At 40.7% G+C, this 24945-nt stretch overlaps 1 protein-coding gene across 1 annotated transcript in view; it reads left to right on the top strand.

Moving 5' to 3' along the window:
• LOC124777489 (protein takeout-like) overlaps positions 1-22469 on the top strand; it is a 139210-nt gene extending 116741 nt beyond the window's left edge. Inside the window, exons 4-6 of the mRNA XM_047252927.1 lie at positions 6386-6519; positions 16514-16666; positions 21101-22469. Coding sequence (XP_047108883.1) covers positions 6386-6519; positions 16514-16666; positions 21101-21252 — 439 coding nt within the window. The 3' untranslated portion in view covers positions 21253-22469. The remainder of the gene's footprint in view (positions 1-6385; positions 6520-16513; positions 16667-21100) is intronic.
• Positions 22470-24945: the final 2476 nt, after the last annotated feature.

Here is a 24945-nt window from a genome sequence, read left to right on the forward strand (position 1 = left end):
ACTTATTGATCAAGGCGTGTAACGGAACACAGAAACATCTACGACAGGTTTCGGAGAGATAGAACATTGTATCGGTCCACAGTGAGTGCAGGAAATATTATAGTGATTTTGAAGAAGGTACAATTGTACTGATATGTCACTGTATGGCATGTTATCAGACAGCGTCATTACTTACGGAAGCATTCAGCATTGAATAATTGTCATTTAATCATGAAAAATAGAAACATCACTCACGGATTAGGCCTTAAGCCTGTTCAACTGGCCTACTGCTGCCTTCCAGGCAGTACGAGGGGCGATCTATGATCGTGAGATATTTCATTAGTATATCGCCAATCCCTCCAGCCGTTATTGGCAGTAGATGAATCCTGGCCATGTCGCTGGTTCTTTATTTGGCCTCACAAGGGCCGAGTGGATCATGTACCAGACCTCCCTACCGCAAAAAACTACTGAGAAGTTGCAAGAAATCGAACCTGGGTCCTTGCGCACCGGAGGTAGCCACTCCTACCGTTCGGTTACGGAAGCATCCAGTATTATTCAATAAATAAACACGAAAATTCAGTAATGAAATTACATAAGTCCTTCATGGGGCCACTTAAAATACAACACTATAAATCATCAAAAATGGAACAGAAGGAGCCCCATATAATTTCTAATCCCTGCAGCATTATTGACTAAATAGGAATGTAAGGTGAACCTAATCTACATTCACAGATGAATTAATGAAAATCCAACGTTGATCCTAGTACATGGAACAAAACCTCGAACAAAATAACAGATTTAGCCTTGGTCACAAAGAAAGCACGTCTGTAAAGCGGGAAGTCGCCTAAATAAAATAATACGGCAAAGAGCAGAGCTAGCAGGCAACAGTCTCGCCATGAATTCCTGTATGTTGCAGTTCAGAAATTGCCGTCACAGTAAAACACAAGATAAAGGCGTCTGATCTTAACAAACAGAATCTTGAGAGATGCAGGCCGTGTCCTCACAGAGAAGCATGCAAGTAGGGCCAGCAGTCTGTAGAAAAGGAGTAGAGCTTCGTCTATCACCCGCATGGACCAAGCTAACTCAGATCTTAACCACTCAATCACCTGATCAGTAAGAATGGCTCTACCTCGAAATTCATTGTACAGATGTCCTCTCCATCGAGGTATACGAGTTATAACGGGAGATGGCACTACAGACTGCCATATTGGATCCCCCAAAACATCAGCAAACTACTGTTTATAAATGATTCTTGCTTTCAATTTCTGTCATAACCACGCAATAGTTGTTTTAAAAAGAAAATGCTACAGTGCTTTCGAAAATAACATCAGAGAGACGATTTTCTGCTCTTAATTGCATATCTGATCCAATAATACGTCTTTACCGTTTCCCTGGCAAGGGAAACGGTGAAGACCTCAAAGGCAGTGAAGGTGGCGATGAAGATCATTAGAACGGCGGAACTGGCGGAAGAAAGCACCAGGCTGTAGCGTCTGTTCCCACAGTGCGAGGCTACAAAAGTCGTCTGTTCCGCAAGTTAGTGGCGGCCTCACTTATAACTCTAAGCTAAATGCTTGAATTTTTATCATGGAAAGGTTCAACTACCTTTCCCCAAACTAAACTTTAACCTAAGACATGATTGTAGATTTGAAAAGGAAAACTACTCCAGGAAGTAACCGATCTTCCATCGCTATTCACGGCGGTTCAACTAGTCCTTTGGATTCTGGAGAGACTAGAACATCATGTAAGGAAGAGTCGGAGCTTCCTAGTACTTCTTCAAAGATAAGACCCAAGAAAAAACACCTACTGGGGACTCTGAACATCAACACACTTATGAAAGTTGGAAAACTGAAACACCTAACAGATACTCTCAGTCAACGCAACATACTTACATTAGCACTTCAAAATGAAAATGCATTTGAGTCAGGTGGATACAGGATCTACAAAGGAAACCAGCCATTAAAAATTCCAATAATACGACAGCGTTTATGGTCAAACAGCAGCTTATGGAATCAATAACTAATTTTAGCTCCCCATCAGAACGAATTTCATTTCTGATGTTCAAGTCAGGCAATAAATATTACACTATTATAAATGCACATGCACCTATCAACCAACAAAACAGAACAAATGCTGACAAAGTGGAAGACTTTTGGCAAATGCTAGAACACGAAACATCCATGTTGCCAAAAGAACACATAAAAATTTTAGTGGGCGACTTTAATGCACAAGTTGGCAAAAAAATAAAATTTAAATCAGTAGTTGGAGATTATCCAGCACATGAAAGAACCAACAGAAATGGGGAAAGACTCATAGATTTTTGTAAACAATTTAATCTAAAACTAATGTCGACATTTTTCAGGAAACTTGCAAGAAAGAAAAAAACGTGGGTATTACCTAAACTACAAGGAAATCTTGGATGTCAGAGTGAGGAAGGACCTAAACATAGACTCAGACCATTATCTGACTGAAATAAAGCCTATGTTCCAACCGAACAAAACTAAACCAAAACCAATAATATTTCCAAGAATAAACAATAAAGTTCTCATGCAAAATCAGGACAAATTCTGTGATATACTAAACACAAGAAAACTGGATGATTGGGAAGAAACTGAAGAAACAATGCTAAGGTGAGTTAAAGAAATGGGACAACCACGAAGAATACCAAGACACAGATGGTGGAATGAGCTGTGTGATGAAGCAATTGATAATCGACTAAAGGCATGGAAAAAGTGGAACAGTAGTAAGAAACATGACTACTGGGGAGAGTTTAAAAAGGAAGGAAAAGACAGCAAAAATCATCAGATCAGTGAAAATAAAATATGACAGATTAGAAGAAATGGATTCAGACTTTAAAAGGAACAACACTAGAGACTTCTATAAGACTTCCAGAGACGTTTTAACAGGGTTCCAGTCACAAAGTTTACATTTTAATGATAAAAATGTAAAAATAGTTTTACGCTATAAAGATAACTGCCAAATTTTACCTGAATACTTTGAAAATATATTAAATTGTGGAGAGCCTAATGACAGGTTACAATTTAAAAAACCACAACATGAAAAGTCACCATCGGAACCACTAGAAGAAACAGAAAAGATTATCAAAGCATTGAAGAATAACAAAGCACCAGGAAAGGATGGGATAGTAGCAGAAATGTGGAAACTAGGGGGCTTATCCGCATGGCAGAAAATTCAAAAAGTAACTAAAGACATTTGGAAAAAAGGAATCATACCCAGTAACTGGAAACAAGCATTGATCCATTCTCTCCATAAAAAATGAGATAAAACAGACACCAACAACTACAGGGGCATATCCTGGTTACCAATGACATACAAAATACTTTCTAAAACACTTTTAAGTAGAATAGAGGAACAATCAGGACCTAATATAGCATTTATCAAGCAGGATTTAGAATAGGTAGATCATGTGCAGAACAGATTCTTCATTTAAAAACAATTTTGAGAGTGAGAGATATACAAAATAAAAATACAGTAGTTACTTTCGCAGACTTCAAGAAGGCCTACGACTCAGTTGACAGACAAACACTATTCCAGATACTTCACGAATCAGGGATAAACGAAAACACCAGAAGACTTGTTGAACAAACGCTCACAGATACAACATCAAGAATTAAGTTTCAAGGCGAAATTTCTGAGCCATTCAAAATCAAAACGGGAGTTCGACAAGGAGATGGACTGTCCCCAATTCTCTTTAACTTGGTTTTAGATAAAATAGTAAAAACATGGGAAAGCGCAATAAACACCAGAGGCACAAAGGGTATAAACATGGGCCAAGGAAATAAAAAATTTGAAGTGAAATATTTAGCCAGTGCCTATGGCATTGATTACTGAAAACCGAACAGACGGAACAGTTATGCTTGATCTGTTACACGAGATTGCTGAAAAGACTGGGCTAAAAATATCCTATGAAAAAACCGAGTATATGGAAAAATTAAAAGAGTTGATACATTCAAATACCTGGGGGAGTAGATCCAAGCCAATGGACTGGATAACACAACAAATAAAGAAAGAATAAAAAAGTTAGAAATTGCATATAAATTAACACAAAACTACTACAATAAGAAATCAATATCCATACAAGCGAAGATTAGACATTATAATTCAATTATTAGGACAGAAGCAACGTATGCGTCAGATAGCCTAACACTGAATAAGAAAGGCGAATTAAGAGAACTATAAAAAAGAGAGAGAAAAATACTAAGAAAAATTCTAGGCCCTGAGAAAAACAAGGAAAATATGTGGATTTAAAGGAGAAATGAAGACTTATACAAAAATACAGAAAATAACACAGATATAATGAGTAAGAGACGGCTAAAATTTTATGGACATTTGAAAAGAATGGAAGAAACACGGATTACAAAGAAAATGTTTAATTACGTTAGTAAGCTGAAAAAACGGATAGAAGCAGTAAAGAAAGATGCCAACAAAATAGGTGTTACAGAAGAAATAATACGTGATAGGAATCACTTCAGGCTACTAATAGAAAACGCACACTATGAAGAAGATGGGCCAAAACCTCGACCCAAGAGAGTTTGGACAGATGAGCAGAGACGAGCAGTTAGTGAGAAAATGAAGAAGTACTGGGAAGAACGGAAGAAAAAGAAACACCATAAGTCTTAAGTTGTATGCGGTCCATAGCTAGCCAAATTCATAAATAAAAAAATACGACCAGTTTCGCTCTCCTTCATGTAACTTTGTTTTCCATATACGTTTTGAATAAACAAATAGAGAAGTAAACGATGTGAAAAGTCTTCTTTCGTAATCCAGCATTTTATTTAATACAGGCTGGCAAAACCTGATAGTCGGTCTATGTGCTCTTCCCGAAAATGCTGAGAGCATATATTGCTATGTTTACTCGGTTCCCAATCTTTCCTCCTCATAGCATTCACCTAGCGGGCTTTTCGAGTCGGATTTGTGGGAAATCTAAAGTCAAATTAACATAATTAAAAACACTATAGAAAACTTAAAGCGCACTAGCAAAACTCATCCGCGTGGAAGAAAATAGCGCTTCAATGAGTCAATTTAGGAATGAACTGTGATCCTTTCACACCTTAGAATATAATCAAATTGATTAGAACACCCGTAAAAGACACAAAAGGGCATTTTTGATCAAAACATTTCCACCAGAAGATAATATTTGAGGCAACTACGATGGCGGACATCGGCTTCAAGTTCGTGACGTCATGACAACTCCCCTTATTTTACGTCAACGGTGCTTTTAATGTGCAGCCAAAGACGTGACTTTCCTAGCAGACGATAAGAGTGCACACAGTGTCTTTTTCACCTCGTAAGCGACTTACAATTCGCGTAGTGACAAATAATATAAAAGATATATTCTAACAGACGGCTTTCGAAAGTACAAATTATCTTCGTGTAAGGAAGAGGCGTTTTGAGACGTGTAAAAAGTCAAGAAAAGTCAGCTTATGTAAAGTGGAAGTGTAAAGCACAAGTTTTACACTGATGCAGAGGGTATTTATTCAATGTCAGAATGATGGTTGTGATCTTAATCTATATTTACAGTTTTTCCACATCAAAAATCATGTGGCACGATACTGTCGCACAATTAACAACTGAGTGAAGTTCTTCAAAAGCGGACTTGTAGCTCCGAAGCTTTTAGAAGCCTACTACCGGAAACAGTAAGATAAAGACATTTCATTCATATGCTGCAACCCTTAAATCGATTACCCTGCCGAATGGAGTTCAGATGACGGGACGGCTTTCATATTTAGATTTTTCGTGTTAGACCTAAATCACAATAGTCAGGCAATTGCAAGAACTGAGTGCAGTTTTTCAAAAGCGAACTTGTAGCTTCAAAGCGCTTTGGACGTCGTAAAATCTATATACCGTAAACTAGTGATTGGAGGTGTTTTATTATTACTTAAATACCGTAACCAAACAGGTACGTCCAAATACAAAAATGTCAGTTAATAATATTCTCCAAATGGCTTTAGAGTACTTTTCAGAAGTTTCCAAGTGACATAGCTGGAGCCGGCCGCTGTGGCCGAGCGGTTCTAGGAGCTTCAGTCCGGAACCGCGCTGCTGGTACGGTCGCAGGTTCGAATCCTGCCTCGGGCATGGATGTGTGTGATGTCCTTAGGTTAGTTAGGTTTAAGTAGTTCTAAGTTCTAGGGGACTGATGATATCAGATGTTAAGTCCCATAGTGCTCGGAGCCATTTTTGACATAGCTGGAGAATACTTTTAAACACTTGATATCTTTTCCCTTCTTTTTATGGTGATGTAGGCCAATGTTCAGCAATGTGGATGTGTTACTAATAGACACAAGATGTTAGCCTGTCAACAAATACGGCAGTTTTACAGTGCTTTACCTCCCATAGTCGCCTTACTATACGAGTTGTAGTTACTGTTGCTTCGTGTGATCTCTTGCAGGGCCAATCTGCTGGACAGCAAGTTCGAGGTGATCAGCAAGACGCCGAGCTTCACCGTTCACGGTGCCTTCGAAGGACGTGGAGCCCTTCTCACTTTTCCGCTAGTCGCCAATGGCCTCTTCTGGATCAACATGAGTAAGTGACTCATCCAACTCGGAAAATTTGTTGCTCTTATCTTCATCAACATTGTAACATTCCTAATCTACCTCTCTCAGCAAAATGCTTATGTCCACAGAGTGAGGTAGCGTGCTATTAATGGATTGATTTGTATTGGTAATTGAGAAGGAACTGCTTGAGTGCGAGGTCGCAAAAGGCCAATGATTTTTACGGCATTCGATGTCCCACATATTGACTACCTTGCAACCGCAATATTCGGTGCTAATGACAACAGAGGGCGGGACTGCAGGTATCCAATGATGAGCACAACATGATGCTACGGAGCGTAAGTGCTTAATCGACAAGTAACTCCAACAGTGCTACAGTGCCAGTGGTGTTGGTCTACATCAGAGCAGTGCAACGACAAACAAAGCCAACATTACATTACATCTACAACAACATTTCGTCAGAAAGGAACCCAGGGAATTTCGCAGAGTGTGAAAGAAGTGGCAGATGAAATATTAGCATTAGTGCAAGATGAATCTGTGGAATGTGTGGTGTCGTATACACTCGACTGTGTACATGAGAATTACAACGATGACAATATGTGGTTAATAACTGAAAGCGTTACTGAAACAGAAATCGAGTCATGTAGTTCACCTTCCTTATCGGACAGGGAGCTACAAATTCCGTCTCCAGTGAAGAGTTGTAAAGGACACTCGTTGTCCAAGGAACGGGTACTAAACATAATTACTACATGGAAGATTGTCCGCAGTGTAGTAAAAAAAATGATTATGAACAGATTTCGAATAAGTCCTTAGCAGTATGATTCTGCAGCGCTTAAGAAAAAAACAAAGGATATTCAAGGGAAGACAAGGCGCACTTGCTACAAAAACGGTGTTTGCGCGTTTCAAGGATCCTCGATACAATTTAGAGGGTGTGTATAATGTGACCTACTAGTTTATGCACATCAAATTGCGCCTGACATAAATTATAGTAATTTGAAGGGAAGCAGTGGATGGTTGCATAACTTCAAACAGTGCTGCAGACTTGGAAGGCGTAAGATAACGAAATTTCAAACAAAGCGTCAAGTTCATGATGCACAGCGGACTGCGGAGTCGCCCGAACATTTGTAGATGAGATAAACATACTTATCCCATAGTTCAGTAACGAATCTGTTTTCAACTCCGACCAGTCGGGATTTGAAAAGAATGGTTCAAATGGCTCTGAGCACTATGGGACTTAACTTCTAAGGTCATCAGTCCCCTAGAACTTAGAACTACTTAAACCTAACTAACCTAAGGACATCACACACATCCATGCCCGAGGCAGGATTCGAACCTGCGACCGTAGCGGTCGCGCGGTTCCAGACTGTAGCGCCTACAACCGCTCGGCCACCCCGACCGGCTCGGGATTTGAAGAGGAAATGCGTATGAAAGGAACCTTGGATATCAGAAGTACCAAAAGAGTTGTATCAAGATCGACTAACATCGATGCCTTAATGCATTCGTACACATTTATGACAACTGTTAATCTGGTTGGTAAATTGGCTGGAACTTTATTTATTTATTGTGCTGCAATAAGTTGGAGGTGCTCTGCCCCCTACGATTTTTTTTTCTCGTACGTGATCTTGCACGGGCAGTAGGAGATATTTATGTCACAGCAAGCAATAATGGAAAAATGGGCATATAAGAACTGCAGGCTATGGTATGAGCACTGCTTTTACATTTTTTCCAATAGCTGGTCAAAATAACTTGCTTTTGCTTCATTAGTGGTCTTCGTACCAAAACGTTTACTCCTTTAGAGTAGATTATTCGATCTGAAAAGTGTGTGACGTTGCAGTTCATACCAGCTCGAACCACTAGACAAATTCAGCCGCTGGATGTTTATTTTATCCGTGCGTATAAAATACATTATCGCGCTACCTGCAACTACGCATTAAAGGAGAGCCAGTTTCTCGATACGCTTCACGATAGACTGTTTCGTGTTAGGCTGTATGCCATCACATTCCATCACTTCTCATCACCCCGTTACACTAACATGATTCTATATACATTATTTAAGAGTGGATATCTAGTTGAACGTCCTGCACGGTTTCTGACTTCCCAAGGAGTTCTCCTTCGGTCTTGATGGTGCGAATCTTTGTGGTCACTGTTGCCCATCGTTTTTCATTCATTGTATATGGCGCAAGTTAATGGCTTGTTTTCACCATTTTTTCAATTTGGACGATGTCAGTTTTCTGAAGTGTGATACATACATCCGATATAAGAGTGAGCTCTGCACCTCATGGACTCTCAAGTGAGCCTTACTAAAGGCTGAACGCGTGGCTTCACACTCAAGGAATTCCTTGTGAGTGAAATGGCAGTAACGTTCGTTTCCACACCGTCAGTCAGACTCTCGGAACGTCCACGCCTGCCGCGCCGAAGCTTGTAGAAGCCTACTGCCGGAAAAATGAAGACAACAACAGTACATTCATATGCTGCAGGCCTTAAGTCGATTACCTTGGAGAACGGAGTTCAGACCGCGGTCCGGCTTACGATATACAGATTTTTCATGGTATTCGTAAATCACAACAGGCAGGTTTCTGAATGGTTTCTTCCATAAGATCGCCACCGACTGTTTCCCCATCATTGCCCATACGATCACTAAAAGTGGTATCCATGTCCACAGGCCTTTCTTTTATTATTATTCTTTTTGTAGATTGGGATTCAAATTCTCATACGACGATCCTGGTTTAGGTTCTCTTTGGCTTTTCTGAGCACATCGGGTTAACTATGAATTTTTCTGCCAAACTTGCTTTAAAGAAAGGACAGTGCAGATTCCTGCTTAACATAGTTTTATTGGGCTGGCGCGTAAGTTCATAGTATTTTTTCATAAGCTTAATAAACACAACAGAGACGCATAACAGAGACTTAAGTCGTCAATAATATATTCCCTTCACTGTTTACAATAGTCTGCCAAAGCTGCAGTAACTTCCAGATTTCGCGAGCGCAGAAATCGTGTGGTTTTGAGGCGAAGAATACGTCGAGCCATGTCTCGAGCGCATTTTCATCCAGGAAAGATGTTCCTTGATGTTGTTTGGTAGAGAGCGGGAAAGTTGAGTGTTTTTCGTCTTTCTAGTAGATGCGGGCGGGCATTATCGCCGAGTACCATTGCTTCGCCGCGCGGAGTGGCCGTGGGATTTGAGGCGCCATGTCACGGATTGCGCGGTCGCTCCCACCGGAGGTTCGAGTCCTCCCTCGGGAACGGGTGTTTGTTGTTCTTAGCATAAGCTAGTTTAAGTGTGTCCAAGTCTAGAGACAGATGACCTCAGCTATTTGGTCCCTTTGGAATACACACACATTTTAACCATCACTTCACGCAGTCTTCCTGCTTGTTGTTCTTGGATTACATCTGCAAGACATCTCTGTTGTTGCAATAAATCTCAGCAGTATTCGTTACACCTAGGGGAAGCATTTCGTAGTACACCACACCTTCGCTGTTCCATCAGATACTTAATATTATCTTTTGTGAATGTGTGCTGGACTGTGTACGGGGAGCTGTTGCTTCTTTTTTTGGCTCAACCATTCCTTTCGTTTCCTTATGTTAACATAAAGACACCATTTCTCACCACAAATGACGATATAGGATAGGAATGGTCGCTGTCGTTTATGAGCCAACTGATGACGAGCAAGCAGGCATGGACATTTGGCCACCCGCTGAATTTTGTGATTTTGTCTTGGAGCATGCGGTATCCACACTTCCGGTTTTTGAACCCTCTCCATTGCATGGAAATGTTGCACCGTGGTGGAATGATTACAGTTCGTCACGTTTGCCAGTTCTCGTGTGGATTAATGCGTTTAAACGATTTTCATCAAACCCCGAAGGTCTTCCTGAACGTGGAGAGTCACTAATGTCAAAACGATCTTCCATAAAATGAGAAACTACTTTCTTGCTGTGCTCTGTCCAATGGCTTTATTCCCATACACGGCGTAAATGTTTGTGGCTTCCTCCGCTGCTACCACTCCTCTATTGATCTCAAACAGAAGAATACGTCGAATGTTCTGATTTCTCCACTTGGTACTCCATTTTCTATACATACTTATACAGGGTGTCCGAAAAGTCTTTCCCTGATTACATAAATTGATAACTCAGGCTAGAAGTAAGATACAAATATGAAACTGGTGTCTAACTGTTTACAAACTATCAAAGCTTTTTTCACACATCAGTAAACTTCCACACGAGCACCCTTGGTAGCACGTAGCACATCTAGGCGATATTCAGTTTCCGTCCACACATTAGCCAACATCACTGGAGGGATCCATTCAACGACTGTGGTTATCCGTTGCCGCAGGGTTTCAAGATCTGGTACACGTGTTCGGTAGACCTCGTCCTTGACATAACCCCATAAAAAGAAGTCTAACGGGGTTATGTCAGGAGAGCGTGGAGGCCAAACCGTTGGCCCATAACGACCAATCCATCGCCCAGGAAAGGTCATATCGAGATAGGCACGGACGTTCAAACCCCAATGAGGCGGTGCACCGTCTTGCTGAAACAAGACATCGGGGTGATACTGAAGCAGGTGAGGAACAGCATACAGTTGCAACATGTCCAGATACACTGCAGATGTGATGGTAGCTTCAGCGAAGAAGAATGGCCCGATAATTCGATCGTGCAATAGCGCGCACCAAACATGCACCTTTGGACTGCCTCTGGTGCACTCCATGACCTCACCAGGAGGTTGTGAACACCAAATGCGCACATTATGGCGATTCACTACTCCACTGACAAAAAAGGTCGCTTCGTCGGACACCGAGCGAGGTGGCGCAGTGGTTAGCACACTGGACTCGCATTCGGGAGGACGACGGTTCAATCCCGTCTCCGGCCATCCTGATTTAGGTTTTCCGTGATTTCCCTAAATCGCTTCAGGCAAATGCCGGGATGGGTCCTTTGAAAGGGCACGGACGATTTCCTTCCCCATCCTTCCCTCACCCGAGCTTGCGCTCCGTCTCTAATGACCTCGTTGTCGACGGGACGTTAAACACTAATCTCCTCCTCCTCCTCGCTTCGTCGGAAAAGGCAATTCGTCTGAAATAACCATCATCGTCCTCAATACGTGATAGTATTTCGACCGAAAAGTCATATCGACGTATACTGCCATTGGGCAACAAGGCCTGAACGATTTGCACTTTGTATGCACGAAACAATAAACGTTTGTGTAAAATGTCATGGAGAGAGCTTTCTGGCATTTGTAATTCACGTGAGGCCTTGCGCACCGATTTCTTCGGACTTCGCAGAAAAGACTGCCTTACAGTTTCCACCCTGTCTGCTGAGGTTCTTGGTCTACCAGACCTCGGAAGGTCAGCAAACTATCCTGTGTTCTTGAACTTCTCATACCAGGCTTTAATGCTCTTGACATCAGGTGGATTCCTTCCAGATGTTGTCTGTAAGTGTCTCTGCACTGTGGTTCGTGATCGTGTCTCATGGTACCACAGGACACACTGTGCCTTCTCCTGGTTGGCTAACATGGCTTCTTGGGCACTGCACCTCATCCACTACTTACGTACTGCGAACATAAAACAGAAAAAAACTTTGATAGTTGTAAACAATTCGACACATGTTTCATATTTGTATCTTACTTCTAGCCTGAGTTATCAATTTATGTAATCAGGGAAAGTCTTTTCGGACACCCTGTACATCTGATCAAATACCCTACTTTTATAGAAATATTGTTCACTGTGGAGAAATTCCATTCACAGAAAACATAACAGGCACAAAATTGGCAGTCTAACGCACTGTTTGGTCATGTGAGACGTACAAATCGCTTCGTCAAAAATCGTGAAGAGAATAAGCTGTCGTCTTGTTCAGCAGTTCGTTCTAGAATTCGGTTTATGAAGTTAGAGTCAAACAAAGACAAAAACATTTGTTTACCTCCCACTCTGCGAGATCAGTATTCACTGTTGAGTACAAATCAGGACACAACAGTAGACGCTTCAGTACCAGTTTTTTTCTCATTACGTGACATTGAATCTTGGCTGTCGAGCACAGTGGATTGTTGAAGCATGACGCGCTACACACGTCAAGGCGTCGTGCTGGTGTCTCCAGTCGCAGTCAAGCCTGGCACCTCACAAACCGAGGATTTTCGCTACTATTTCTGTTACAAATGTATCGTGGAAGAATCCTGTTGAACGGAATACTATAATACGGTTATACTTTAGGAGATAGGACGAGGACTAAAACTTGCCAACTATGTTAATGATCAAATGTATTTAAATATAATAGTAAACAGCTTTTAACCCCCATATGATACTGGCTAATAAGGCTGTTACTATTATTCTGTCCTGCCTCCTTCGAAATGATGAAATGATTTCGTAGAGACTTCGAGGAATAAGGAAGAAAGATTAGGAATAAATCCCCGTCCCGTCGAGATCGCCATTAAAAACGATCTTGGGTCCCTTATTGTTCTTAATATGTACTAATGACTTGCCACTCTGTATTCCACCAGATGGAAAGCTAGTTCTTTTTGCTGATTTTAAAAGTATGGTAATCACACCCATCAAACCGGAGTTAGCAGTTTAAACTGTAAATAACGTCATTCAGAAAATTATTAAGTTGTCTACAAGTGGACTTCATTAAATTTTGATAAAACGCAGTATGTACAGTTCTGTAAAGTAAATGGCTTAAACACAGTATGTACAGTTCTGCACAGTAAATGGCTTAACACCATTAATAAATACAGACTTTGAACAGAAGTCTGTAGCTAAGGCAGAATATTCCAGATTTTTGGGTGTGTGCAATGAGGAGAGATTGCATTTGAAGAAACTCATTGATGATCTACTGAAACGTTTGAGTTCAGCTGCTTAGGCTATTAGGGCTATTGCTAATTTTGGCGATAAGCGTATCAGTAAATTAGTTTTATATTCCTGTTTTCGTTCACAGCTTTCGTGTGGAATCATATTTTGGGATAGTTCATCAACAAGGAAAAAAGTATTCATTGCACAAAAGCATGTAATCTGAATAACAGCTGGAGCCCACCCAAGAACATCTTGCAGACATTTATTTAAAGAAATAGGAATATTCATGGCAGCTTCACGATATACATATTCACTTATGAAATATGCTATTAATAATCTATTCCAGTTCAAAAGCAATGGCAATGTGCATAGTTACAGCACTAGGAGAAAGGCTGATCTTCACTATCTTAGGTTAAATATAACTGGCATAGAAATGTGTAAATTATGCTGCCACAAAAGTCTTTTGTCACCTACCAGATAGTTTCAAAAGTCTGACAGACAGCCAACCAGCATTTAAAAACAAATTAAAACAATTTCATAATGAGAACTCCTTCAACTTAGTGAAAGAAGTTTTAGACACAAGTTTGCAATTTTGCAATTATTTAAAAAACTGAATTACGTCATCCGTAAAGGAATCTTTTGTTAAACTGACACGTTCCCCATCATTAGGAAGTGTCGTGTTCATGATATATAGAACAAGTATTAATCTAACAAAACTTACTCATATAAGATACGCTTTTCATGAGCGGTGTTTGCGTAATTGCTGATATTTGATTTATGGGCATAATGCCATAGTCCGAGGCAGAAAATTATTCCTTGGATCACGGCTTTATGCCCATAAATTGAATATCAGTAAAATTTACTCAGTTTCAAGCAGCGTCAGCTCTGGTAATGTAGTCTGTGTTTCGACTGCTGTCACCATCATTTTCCTCAGGAGCAAACTACTGACTAATGGGACTCTTTATCACGGGTTTGTAGGAATCACTTACATTCATATTCTTTTCCCTGAAAAATGAATCAAAAATATAGCACTTCACAAAATTAATTTACGTTTTCTTAAGCCTGAACTGTTCATAATATGAAATACAGAGACGGAAATCTTGTACTCAAGACTGATAGATCTATGAAGGACTATGGTAAACAGCTTTTTCCTTGAAAAGTAAACATTCTTGCACATCCTTCAAATGTATTTTCTAGGGCATTTTGATCCCACTCTTCCCTGCAAAACTTTCATTGCATACTAATAAGGTAAGATATATCGATCTACGGAAGAGCTTAGTGTTTTAACTATGTAAACAGTGAGCTATAAATGATATCAGGGTCAAGGACTATATGTAGTCCGTCGTCACTGTACCTTCTACATTCCCCATTCACTGAACTACTTTCCTCCGTTAAGGATACCCTTCTCAAGGATCAAACCCCACGATGGACTTCATCCTAAATAACGTCTTTTACCAGTCATCAAACGAATTTGGTCTAGGGTGATACCAGATCCACACACCACATTAGTTATGCACGTAGAGGAGGAACTCTCGTGATCAATGTACATGAACTGATAACTAAAATTATGAGAGAGATTGCAGCAGCATCCACCGTTCATATTTTTCGTGGAGTATTAAGTGCATAACATGCGTCAGATCCTTCTCGCCTTAGTCTCGTTCCAGACTACCTCTTGGGTACAGAAGCAGGGAAGGTATGAGCAGCTGCAGTTTTGAGCAAAATAGAATGTGGAATACAACTCAGGCTCACGTCAATTTGTGAAGTACACAAGTGGGAAGACTTCTCATTTGTTTATAATATCTAATTGGTCTACAGATCAAAAATCATGGAGCACTTACTGGGATACATTAGAGAGTGTGAATAATTACCAGGCAAAAATGTGCCATATACAAGAGTTTCCCAAATAGACCACCAAGGCGTGGGGAAACCAAAGTTACAATAAAACCAAACAACTCACACTGACGGTGACGAGAGAAGTGCTGGCTATACTTTTTTCATGTAACCGAATAAGATGTGAGTATATAGTTTTAATACAGTACAAGTTTAAGATGGAAAACAGCGAAGGCTCAGTACCAGTAGACAACAGTATGTAGCGTAACCCCACATATGAGCAAAAGAGAGACGAAAATAGCTTAAATCGTATTGTAGGTTTTTATTTAATACTAGCTGTATACGGCCACGCTTCGCTGTGACTCAGTCTGCTTTGATGGAAAAGAAATAAAAGAGAAATCACACGTTTCTAATACGTATGGAAACTGAATATACGTCCTAATCTCCTCCTCTGCTTGTCTCTGTCGACCTATCCCTCCCCCTTTTTTTTATCCATCTCCCACTCCTTCCCCTCTCTGTGTCCATCTTCTCTTCTCCCCTCTCTCTTTCCATCTCCTCCTGCCCCCTCTCTCTACCTCTCACAGTGCGTCACCTCCTCCCCCCTCTGTCTGTCCAGTTTTTCCTCCCCCCTTTCCCTCAATCTCCTCCTGGCCCCTCACTCTGTCCATATCCTCCTTTCCGTTTTCTGTGTCCATTTCCTCACAAACCTCCGTCCATCTCCTCTTCCCATCTCTCTCTCACCTAGAGCCTAGTTTTTGTTGTTGCAAATTCAGATTCTGTAGCAGTATCCTAACCATAAACCAATAAGCCACGAATACAACTTTCTTGTTTGCTAACAACGTTTCACTATTGTATATTTTATACATATATCTATATATTAAAAAGTATATAGTCTATACGTGTTTAAACGTTTATTACAGTAATGTGCAAAAATTTGAAGTAAATCGCTAAAGCATATTCTGAGATTTTTGGTAACATTCTTCTGCTTTAGTATATTACATATGTATCTTTTTTATTTTATATGTATTAAAATACACATATATTAAAGGAACATGTACCTAAAAACACGCCCGTACTTGAATTCAACGTTGTGTCAAAATTTCAAAGCTATTGATCAAGATAAACGATTTTGAACAAATGAACAAATATATTTTTATTTATATAGAGCAGTTGTAAGGTTAAAATTAACCTTACGAACAGTAAATAAGCTTACAAACAACACAAAAATGTTCATCTTAAATCCAATTTTAACAACGGCAGTGAAGAAATACAGGTGAAGTTGTTGCTGTAAATTGGCTGTTCATAACCCGCTACAGTTTCTAGAAACGGATTACCAATGGAGACACAGTGTTGGATAAAAAAAAATATTTTGATCAATCATAAAAGAGTCTGTGCAGAGTGAAAGCGAGACGTAATGTTGTTTTTCGCAGCTGACGTGACGGCCGTGTGGATCCTGTTCTACCACACAGAAGCGCGGCAGGACGGCAAGAGCTACATTGCCTTGGATGAGTTTGGGCTGGACGTCATCCCTTCGGATGTGAGCTACAAATTCGGTGAGCAGCTTGACGGTGACAATGAACTAGGTGAGTTCGCCTTCTCCCCAGCAATGAGCTAATCTTGCCGCGACGAATAAACTGCTACAGAGCTTCAGTTTCATCTGTCCTACTACCTACTACACTTTACCTGCCTCTCACCCCCCCCCCCCCCCCCCCACTACCCTGCCACACTCTATTCACACAAACACACAAACAGTTGTTGCATGGGGAGGGGCCCAGGATTAACGTATTCGAGTGATACTTTACTACCATTTCCTTATTCACGTAAGGCAACACGAGACAATAAAACGCGCACTACTATAAATGAAAATGTACTGCTTCACAGTACGACAAATAGGTTTAGGTCTGTAAAAATATGTTGTTATATCTCTATTTACGAGTAATTTGTGTATGACTGTAGTAATAGAAACAGCTGCCATTAGATTAGATTTGCGCTTCTTAAGATGGTGAAACTGGAGCTTTTTCCAGAAAGAAATTTTTAAATATCGTTACATTAATTCAGCAGTCTGCACACTATAACGCAATCGTATGACACAGCTACGCGTTTGAAGAGTCATGCTCTCATCATCTGCGCGTTGCAGTTAGGCTTTCATCAAGCAAATAAAAGATAAAACAACTACGAACTTCTCCCGACTGGTCAAACTGGCCTTTCGGAACTTCCATGCTAATGTTTCGATAGATGAGATGATTGACATTACCTAAAAAAATTTCCTCAATTAGAAAAAATGGCTCGCTCCAGAAAACGGTAGTGTTTGTCGAGTTGCAGCAGCTGGTCTCGAAGTTTTGCTCTCGTTTAACAATAAATTTTACATCCACAAGAATGGTTTGGTAATGAAATGAAGCATTCTGGTCACGAGGGTGGATATTTTCAGCAAAAACTTGATAGAGAAATTTTTAAGATCTGACAGTTCGTTGGTAAGTACAATAATTTATTATAAATATTACGTTGATACGTTGTCGTTCGTGGTGAAAATGAAGATGGCGTTGATAAAATTGTCAGTATATTTAATGGGTTCGATGATGGAATTAACTCCACTGGTGAACTCTAAAATAACAGCCGTTTTCAAATTTTAGATCCAGATGTAATCAGCCATGGCGATCCACATGTTTTTAAACACTTCAGAAACATTATTGCAACGGATGTTGTGATTACAAACGAATCGTGCCCAACACGAACCTGTAAATAAGCAGCATTAGAAGTTTTAGTGCGAAGGGCGGCGAATGTGCCAATTGTAATAGAAAAGAGACTGAACGACATAAACGTTACTAAGCAGGTAGTAGGGAACAACTGTTAGTATATAAATTTGAGTAATTGGTTTATACACTCGGAAAGGATGAAAGATTAAGCAGGACCAGCTAAGAATGGAAGGGTCTGGTGTCTGTCCCATGTTACAGAAAATTAACCGAGACATCTGCGAACACTCTTAAACCATACAATGTGAAGTTAGGCAGTCGAAGCGAAGAACTTAGTCAAATATAACGAGATACGAAGTATATCTGACAGACAGAAAAAATATCCTCGACGATATAAATAACACAATGTTGTCTTTAGATTACGCGATTATGGAAAAGCAGTAATAGTCCAACATGTTTATCAGACAGGCCACTAAAATAAAGAGGTTTAAAGGCATTACATACAGAGAACAAGAAATAGAATCTTGGCCTACGTGAAGAACTCGATATAAGAATTCACCAGGACATAGCTCGTGTTTCAAAACAAATGTCGAAATTTTAAGGCATTGTATCACTTATTAGATTCAACTTACAGCCATGATTAATACATCAAACAAAAGAACAAATCAAATAGTTTTGTTTGTATACCATACACCGGCTGTCTTTTCAAATGGAAGACTGATGGACGACTAAGCGTGACTGAAGAACGTGTTGAAAGCATGAACCGAGCAAGGTGGCTCAGTGATTAGCGCAATGGACTCGCATTCGAGAGGACGACTGTTCAAATTCCCGTCCAGTCATACAGATTTAGATGTTCCGTGATTGCCCTAGATAGCTCTAACTAAGTGCCGGCACGGTTCCTTTGAAAGGGCGTCGCCGATTTCTTTCCCCATCCTTCCGTAGTCCGAGCTTCTGCGCCGTCTCTAATGACGTCGCTGTCGACGGGACGTTAGGCTCTAATCTCCTCCTCCTCCCTTGAACGTCTGAGAGAGTCTTTCACGCATAGCCCCAAGAAATCAGTTCGGAAGCAGTTCCAGTGACGTTTCTGTGGAGACTTTTAAGGAGACGTTTACAGCTACGCCCTTACCGTTAGCAGAACTTACAAGCTCTAAAGTCTACAGACCGCATTTCACCTGCCAAGTTCGCAAACGAAACATTGCAGCTTGACGAATATTTTCTGGATCGCGTCGTCTTGATTGGTTAATAGACATTTCGGCTGAGTGGAAATGTGAACACACAGTGTAGACATCTTGAGGTTAGCAAATCCCCACAAGATTTCACAGAAGCAACGAGACTCCCCTAAATTGAACGTTTTTTGTGCCATATCCTGGTGAAAAGTTTATGAGCCTTTCATTTTCGATGAAGCAACTGTCACTGGTGTTTCTAGAACTATGGCTCTTTCCTTATTTGGAAGAAGATGAACCACAGTCGATCTGCAAGAAACGAAATTGGAGCAGTTGTTCCTACAATTACTCCAGACACACTGATTGCGGTTAGGGAAGAGCTTTCGTATCGGCTCGATATGTGGCCTCTGAGGAACGGTGCTCACATTGTACAACCGTAATAGAAACTGTTTGAATTACTCTTTCTTTTGACGTATTATATATAATTGTGAGATGAATGTAATAAATGCAACAAAGACTTAAAACGTCGATATTCATTATAAAATATCCGCTATTTGATAATGTTTTTAACATTGAAACCGGAGGTACAAAGGATTCCTTAATGATTTTATGGAATTTTTCTGATATTAGTATGAAGACAACACACAAAAACTTTTCATGCATACTTAACGACGCTACAGTAAGATCACAGTATGAGATATATGTGTTAGACGGTGGTACAACCAAATGATGTTATCTTTGGAATGAGAGGGAACAGTTGCTAACCGTTTACCTATTATTCAGGACAAGCCATTGTACTGGAAATCAACCGATGTAACAACAAGAGGACAGGGCTGGACACGTCTTTGAAGAGCACACACACTGGTGAATGAGCGTTAGTGAGCTGTAACAAAATAGGAATCTCCCTAATATTACTCCTACCCAACATGACAGTGTTCCTATAAAAATTTGAACAACAAAAATCAATTATCTTTCAAAGTGAAGTAAAACTCCACGAAAACATTTAATTGGGGGAAAATGATATCTTTCTGATGAATTGAGTGTAAGGTCTCTTGTACGTAATCTCGGAATAACTAAAAACATAAAAGTTTGTATGTTCTCAAAATTCACCAACAATAGATCTGGAATAACATAATATAACACGTTCATAAATGTAAAGAAATGCCAGCCAACACGCATTTGTCAGATTTAAAGCTTTCACGCAATTTAAAAGCCTCACCAATGAAAATCTACTTACTCTTTCCTGATTGGTCGTGATCTGTTGGATAAATGGCGGACTGCAGATGACAGCCCACTCAGCAACAAGTTACTGCACTGTTCGCATTTCATAATTTTCAAGTTACTTTATGATATGATAGTCGACTACAGGAACCACTTCAAAATACGTATATTTTGGCTTTACAATCCGCGACATGCATGGAAAACAGACCGCTCAATGCACCGGTAAACATAGAGTACAGCTGTTCCTACGTACCGTCGCGTCGTGCTTATTCATGGCGATATTCAGATTCTGCACTTATCTCCAGATTCCTTTGTTGCCGCTACACACAGTAACCTATCGATTACATTCCAAAACTCAGCTCCATTGAGCATATTACATTAATTACGATTTCACATTAATATACAATTTTGTGCTCGTAGAAATATTTAACAACACAACGGCAGAAAATGAAAAACAGCAATTCCATAGACAGCAGTCACAGAACGTAGAAACACAAAACCGGCACTATTGCAATCTCTTACATGATAAAAGGGATAAAGATACATAGAACTAAAGTAGTATCTTCACTGAGATGGAAATGAACGGAACGACATTTTAAAGTAAGAGAAGGGCTTTTTGTATAAGTTATGACGGCTAATTTACATATTCAAGCACTTCTGAATGATAATTTACTCACAGACAGCCAGACGATGAGCGTGCATGGTTCGAAACGCGTAGTTGTGCGTTAACATTGCTTCATTGTGTGCAGTATGCTGAAATTAATTTACTCTTAGAAATCTTAGTAAGACCAGCAAAGGTGTTCACTATTGCAGCGCTGTCCCAGTAATATGTCCTCTCCGCTTGAGTGTTTCACGCGCGTGCTCCTTTGCACTGCTGTGCCACCGTGCTGGAGAGGCTCGCAGTTACGTTTCCAAATTTGCGTTGCTCTTGCTCTGCCCACAGGTACCGCCATGAACATGTTCCTGAACGAAAACTCGCACGAGATCTTCAATCAGCTGAAGCCTCGCACGACGCGCATCTTCAGTCAACTGTTCCGGGACGTGGCCAACCAGGTTCTCGGCAGCTTCCCGGAAGACGTGCTGCTACCAGAGTAGGGGTCAGCGGGACAATCAGCACTCAGTATTTGGCATCAAGAAAAGGCGGCTCGTCCGCAACGACATGTCTGTCGTGCTCACACTTGAATCGGCTACGGTCACAGCGACAGTACAAATCCTTGTTGTTGGCAGTTCATGTCACCACACAAGTAGGCTGTTACTCCCACACGTGTGCCGCTCGAGTTACAGACGACGAAGAACATTACTGTGTTCGCAATACCGCTTTCTTTATCTATACTTATCAGACTGCTTGCATTACGCTGCCGTGGCAGATGCAAGTAATCTGCGTTATAAATAAAGAGGGGATGTGATAGTAAAAAGTATTACTGATTTTCCTTCCAAGAAGTGCATCGACGCTTATTAAACAGAATATATCTGGTGTATTTCGTTACGGAGTGATAACTGCCAACAGCAACAAACATGTCCCTTCATCAGAAAGTTATCTTAGTAGACATACTGATATAGCTTATAACGCTTAATGCAGCTGCGGTACAAATATGTGTTATTCCGTTGTGATTTTTATACAGCTCAGGATTTATGAATTTTTATTATTTTCTGGCGGTATGAAATCGTATGGCAACCTGGCAAAAAAAAAAAAACAAGTCCAAAAATGGCACCTTTAGTTCGCGTCACAGAACAATATGTGTGAAGTGCCACAACGTACACGAAAAATATAATGGAATTTACTGCCAACAATATTTACCTGAAATTTGGAGGATGCTTATATTATTTCAATATAAGTTTTATATAATTAATTTTGTAAGTCGAGTACTACATTTCTTTAACTGTGTTACTGACCTTGTCGGGGTGCGATTTATAGACCTGCGAGTCAAAATATTTTCCGAAAAGAATGAGTTTTACAACATCAGTTTATCAGCATTTGCACTGAATAAAAATGTTTACATGTTAACGTTCATATACGTGGATCATAATGACAAAGTGATCGAAAGTTGATTAATAGAACACGTATGAAAGAATGTAGTACTGTACTGCTGCAACGATATTAGTGACGTAGATAGCAACCAACCGCCAACATCACCTCTTTTCGTGCCTAACAGTCAATCATTTTGTTATTTTGATCTAGATGTAGCAAACACCTGTAAATAGCAGTACTTTGTATGAAATACGTATGTTCAAATATTGTATGTCCTATCTTTGGGCAATAATTATGGCTGCAGTATGCCTGGTAAGCATGGAAATACAGTTTTATACTGAAACTATTTCCAAAATCCTTTAACGTTACATTTTAAGCAGCTATAAGAACTGATACATGTTTATTTTTACAGATGAATTATATGGGGCGATAAAACTATTGGAGCAGTAACGAGACGCTACCATCACAAATCGCCATATCGGATATGCAATATACCAACTGGAAACACGTCAAAAATTGTCTGTAGGATCTTTAAACCTTAGATATTAATGAAAATACACTAGCATTCTCCTGAAACCTAGGGAAATGGAAATTAGGGGAATAACTATTGGGTTTTCACTACCACATCGTGTGCCCAAATTCCGCGTTTATTAGGAACAGATTACACTACACACCCACACCCCACCTGTGCAGTTGAAGTTTCTGATAGGGTAGCGCTCGGCTTAGAGCTGGTCCATTCGAATGCTGATGATGGAAGAAACTTTCATGGTTGCTATTCTGGCGTATTGGATCGTAAAGTTCGGCGGCCCTTTTGCTGGAAATCGAGAAGAGAAGGTTATACGCTGACGCCAAGTTCCACCCTCCCCCGTTCCTTCATCGTCATCACTATCATCGTTATACAAGACAAGCAACATTACTCTAATCTCTCCTCCACTACAGTCATCTGCACTTAACAGTTACGTATAAGAAAAATCTCTAACACTTCGCGAAGAAAGAAAACCCTTCCGGCTGTGCTGCAGAACCAACACTTGACAGTCTCCCAGCGAACGATGTCCCTAAAGTTCACTTTTACTTTTTAAGAACAGATTGTAGCTGAGCAATTTACCGTTAGAACCTAAGCAGTCAGTCATCCACGTCGAATAACCGTCCGAAAATCACACGCTGACTAGGCAATCAAATAGATCTTGAACATTTCCTCATAAGGCAAATGTGGCTCATTTCAGTGAAATCAATAGCGCATCGTGCTTCGGTATCGTAGGAAAGGTTTGTGCTAACTCACCCTGCTCTCTTCCACAGCTCTTGAAATTCCAGGCGGCGAAAATGAAAGGAGGCTTGCTGCGACAGTCGTACACATTAACGGGCCTCCGGGACTTTAAATCGATATCCTACCCAGTATCCGATAGTGTTGGGTGATGGTAACGCACGGGAGTTCGGTCAATATGTATGTTACTAAATGTCTGCCCTGTAACAGTCGTCGAACTCAAGACTAGATGAAAACTTCTTAAATCTTGATGCAGCGTCAGCGTCTGCTAAATCAGAATTCCGACAAGTTGGAGTTACAATCGGACTTTATTATACTTCTACTATCCATCTGACAAGAGATTAACATATGTCTTTGCGTTTGACTGGCACCCAGTTCAGAAAGTAACATTCAACTAATTACGCTGAAGAGCCAAAGAAACTGGTACACGTGCCTAATATCGTGTAGGGCGCCCGCGAGCACGCAGAAATGCCGCAACACGACTTGGCATGGACTCGGCTAATGTCTGAAGTAGTGTTGGAGGGAACTGACACCATGAATCATGCAGGGATGTCCATCAATCTGTAATAGTACAAGGGGATGGAGATCTCTTCTGAACAGCATGTTGCAAGGCATCCCAGTTATGCTCAATAATGTTCATGTCTGGGCAGTTTGGTGGCCAGCGATAGTGTTTAAACTCAGAAGAGTGTTCCTGGAGTCACTCCGTAGCAATTCTGGACGTGTGGTGTGTCGCATTGTCCTGCTGGAATTGGCCAAGTCCGTCGGAATGCGCAGTGGACATGAGTAGATGCAGGTGATAGACAGGATGCTTACGTACGTGTAACATGTCTGAGTCGTATGTAGATGTATCAGGGATCCTATATCATACCAACTGCACACACCGCACACCACTACAGAGCGTCCACCATCTTGAAAAGTCCCCTGCTGACAAACAGGATCCAAGGATTCATGGTTGTCTCCATACCCGTACCCGTACACGTTCATCCGATAGATACAATTTGAAACAAGACTAGTCCGACCGGGCAACATGTCTCTAGTCATCAATAGTCCAATGTCGGTGTTGAAGGGCCCAGGCGAGACGTAATGGTGTCGTGCAGTCATCAAGGGTACACGAGTAGGTCTTCGGCCCCGAAAGCTCATATCGATGATGTTTCGATGAATGGGTCGCCTTCAGACACCTGTTGATGGCCCAGCACTGAAATCTGCAGCAGTGTGCGGAAAGGTTGTACTTCTGGCACGTTGAACGATTCTCTTCAGTCCTCGTTGGTCCCGTTCTCCGGCCTCAGCGATGTCGGAGATTTGATGTTTTACCGGATTCCTGATATTCACGGTACACTAGTGAAATGGTCGTACTGGAAAATCTCCACTTCAGCGCTACCTCGGAGACGCTGTGTCCCATCGCTCGTGCTTCGACTATAACATCACGATCAAACTCACTTAAATCTTGATAACGTGCCGTGTACCAGCAGTAACCGATCTAACAACTGCGTCAGACACTTATACTAATGCTCATATGGGTCTGAGCACTATGGGACTAAACATCCGAGGACATCAGTCC

The sequence above is a fragment of the Schistocerca piceifrons genome, chromosome 2 (assembly GCF_021461385.2).
Source record: "Schistocerca piceifrons isolate TAMUIC-IGC-003096 chromosome 2, iqSchPice1.1, whole genome shotgun sequence".
Classification (NCBI taxonomy): domain Eukaryota; kingdom Metazoa; phylum Arthropoda; class Insecta; order Orthoptera; family Acrididae; genus Schistocerca; species Schistocerca piceifrons.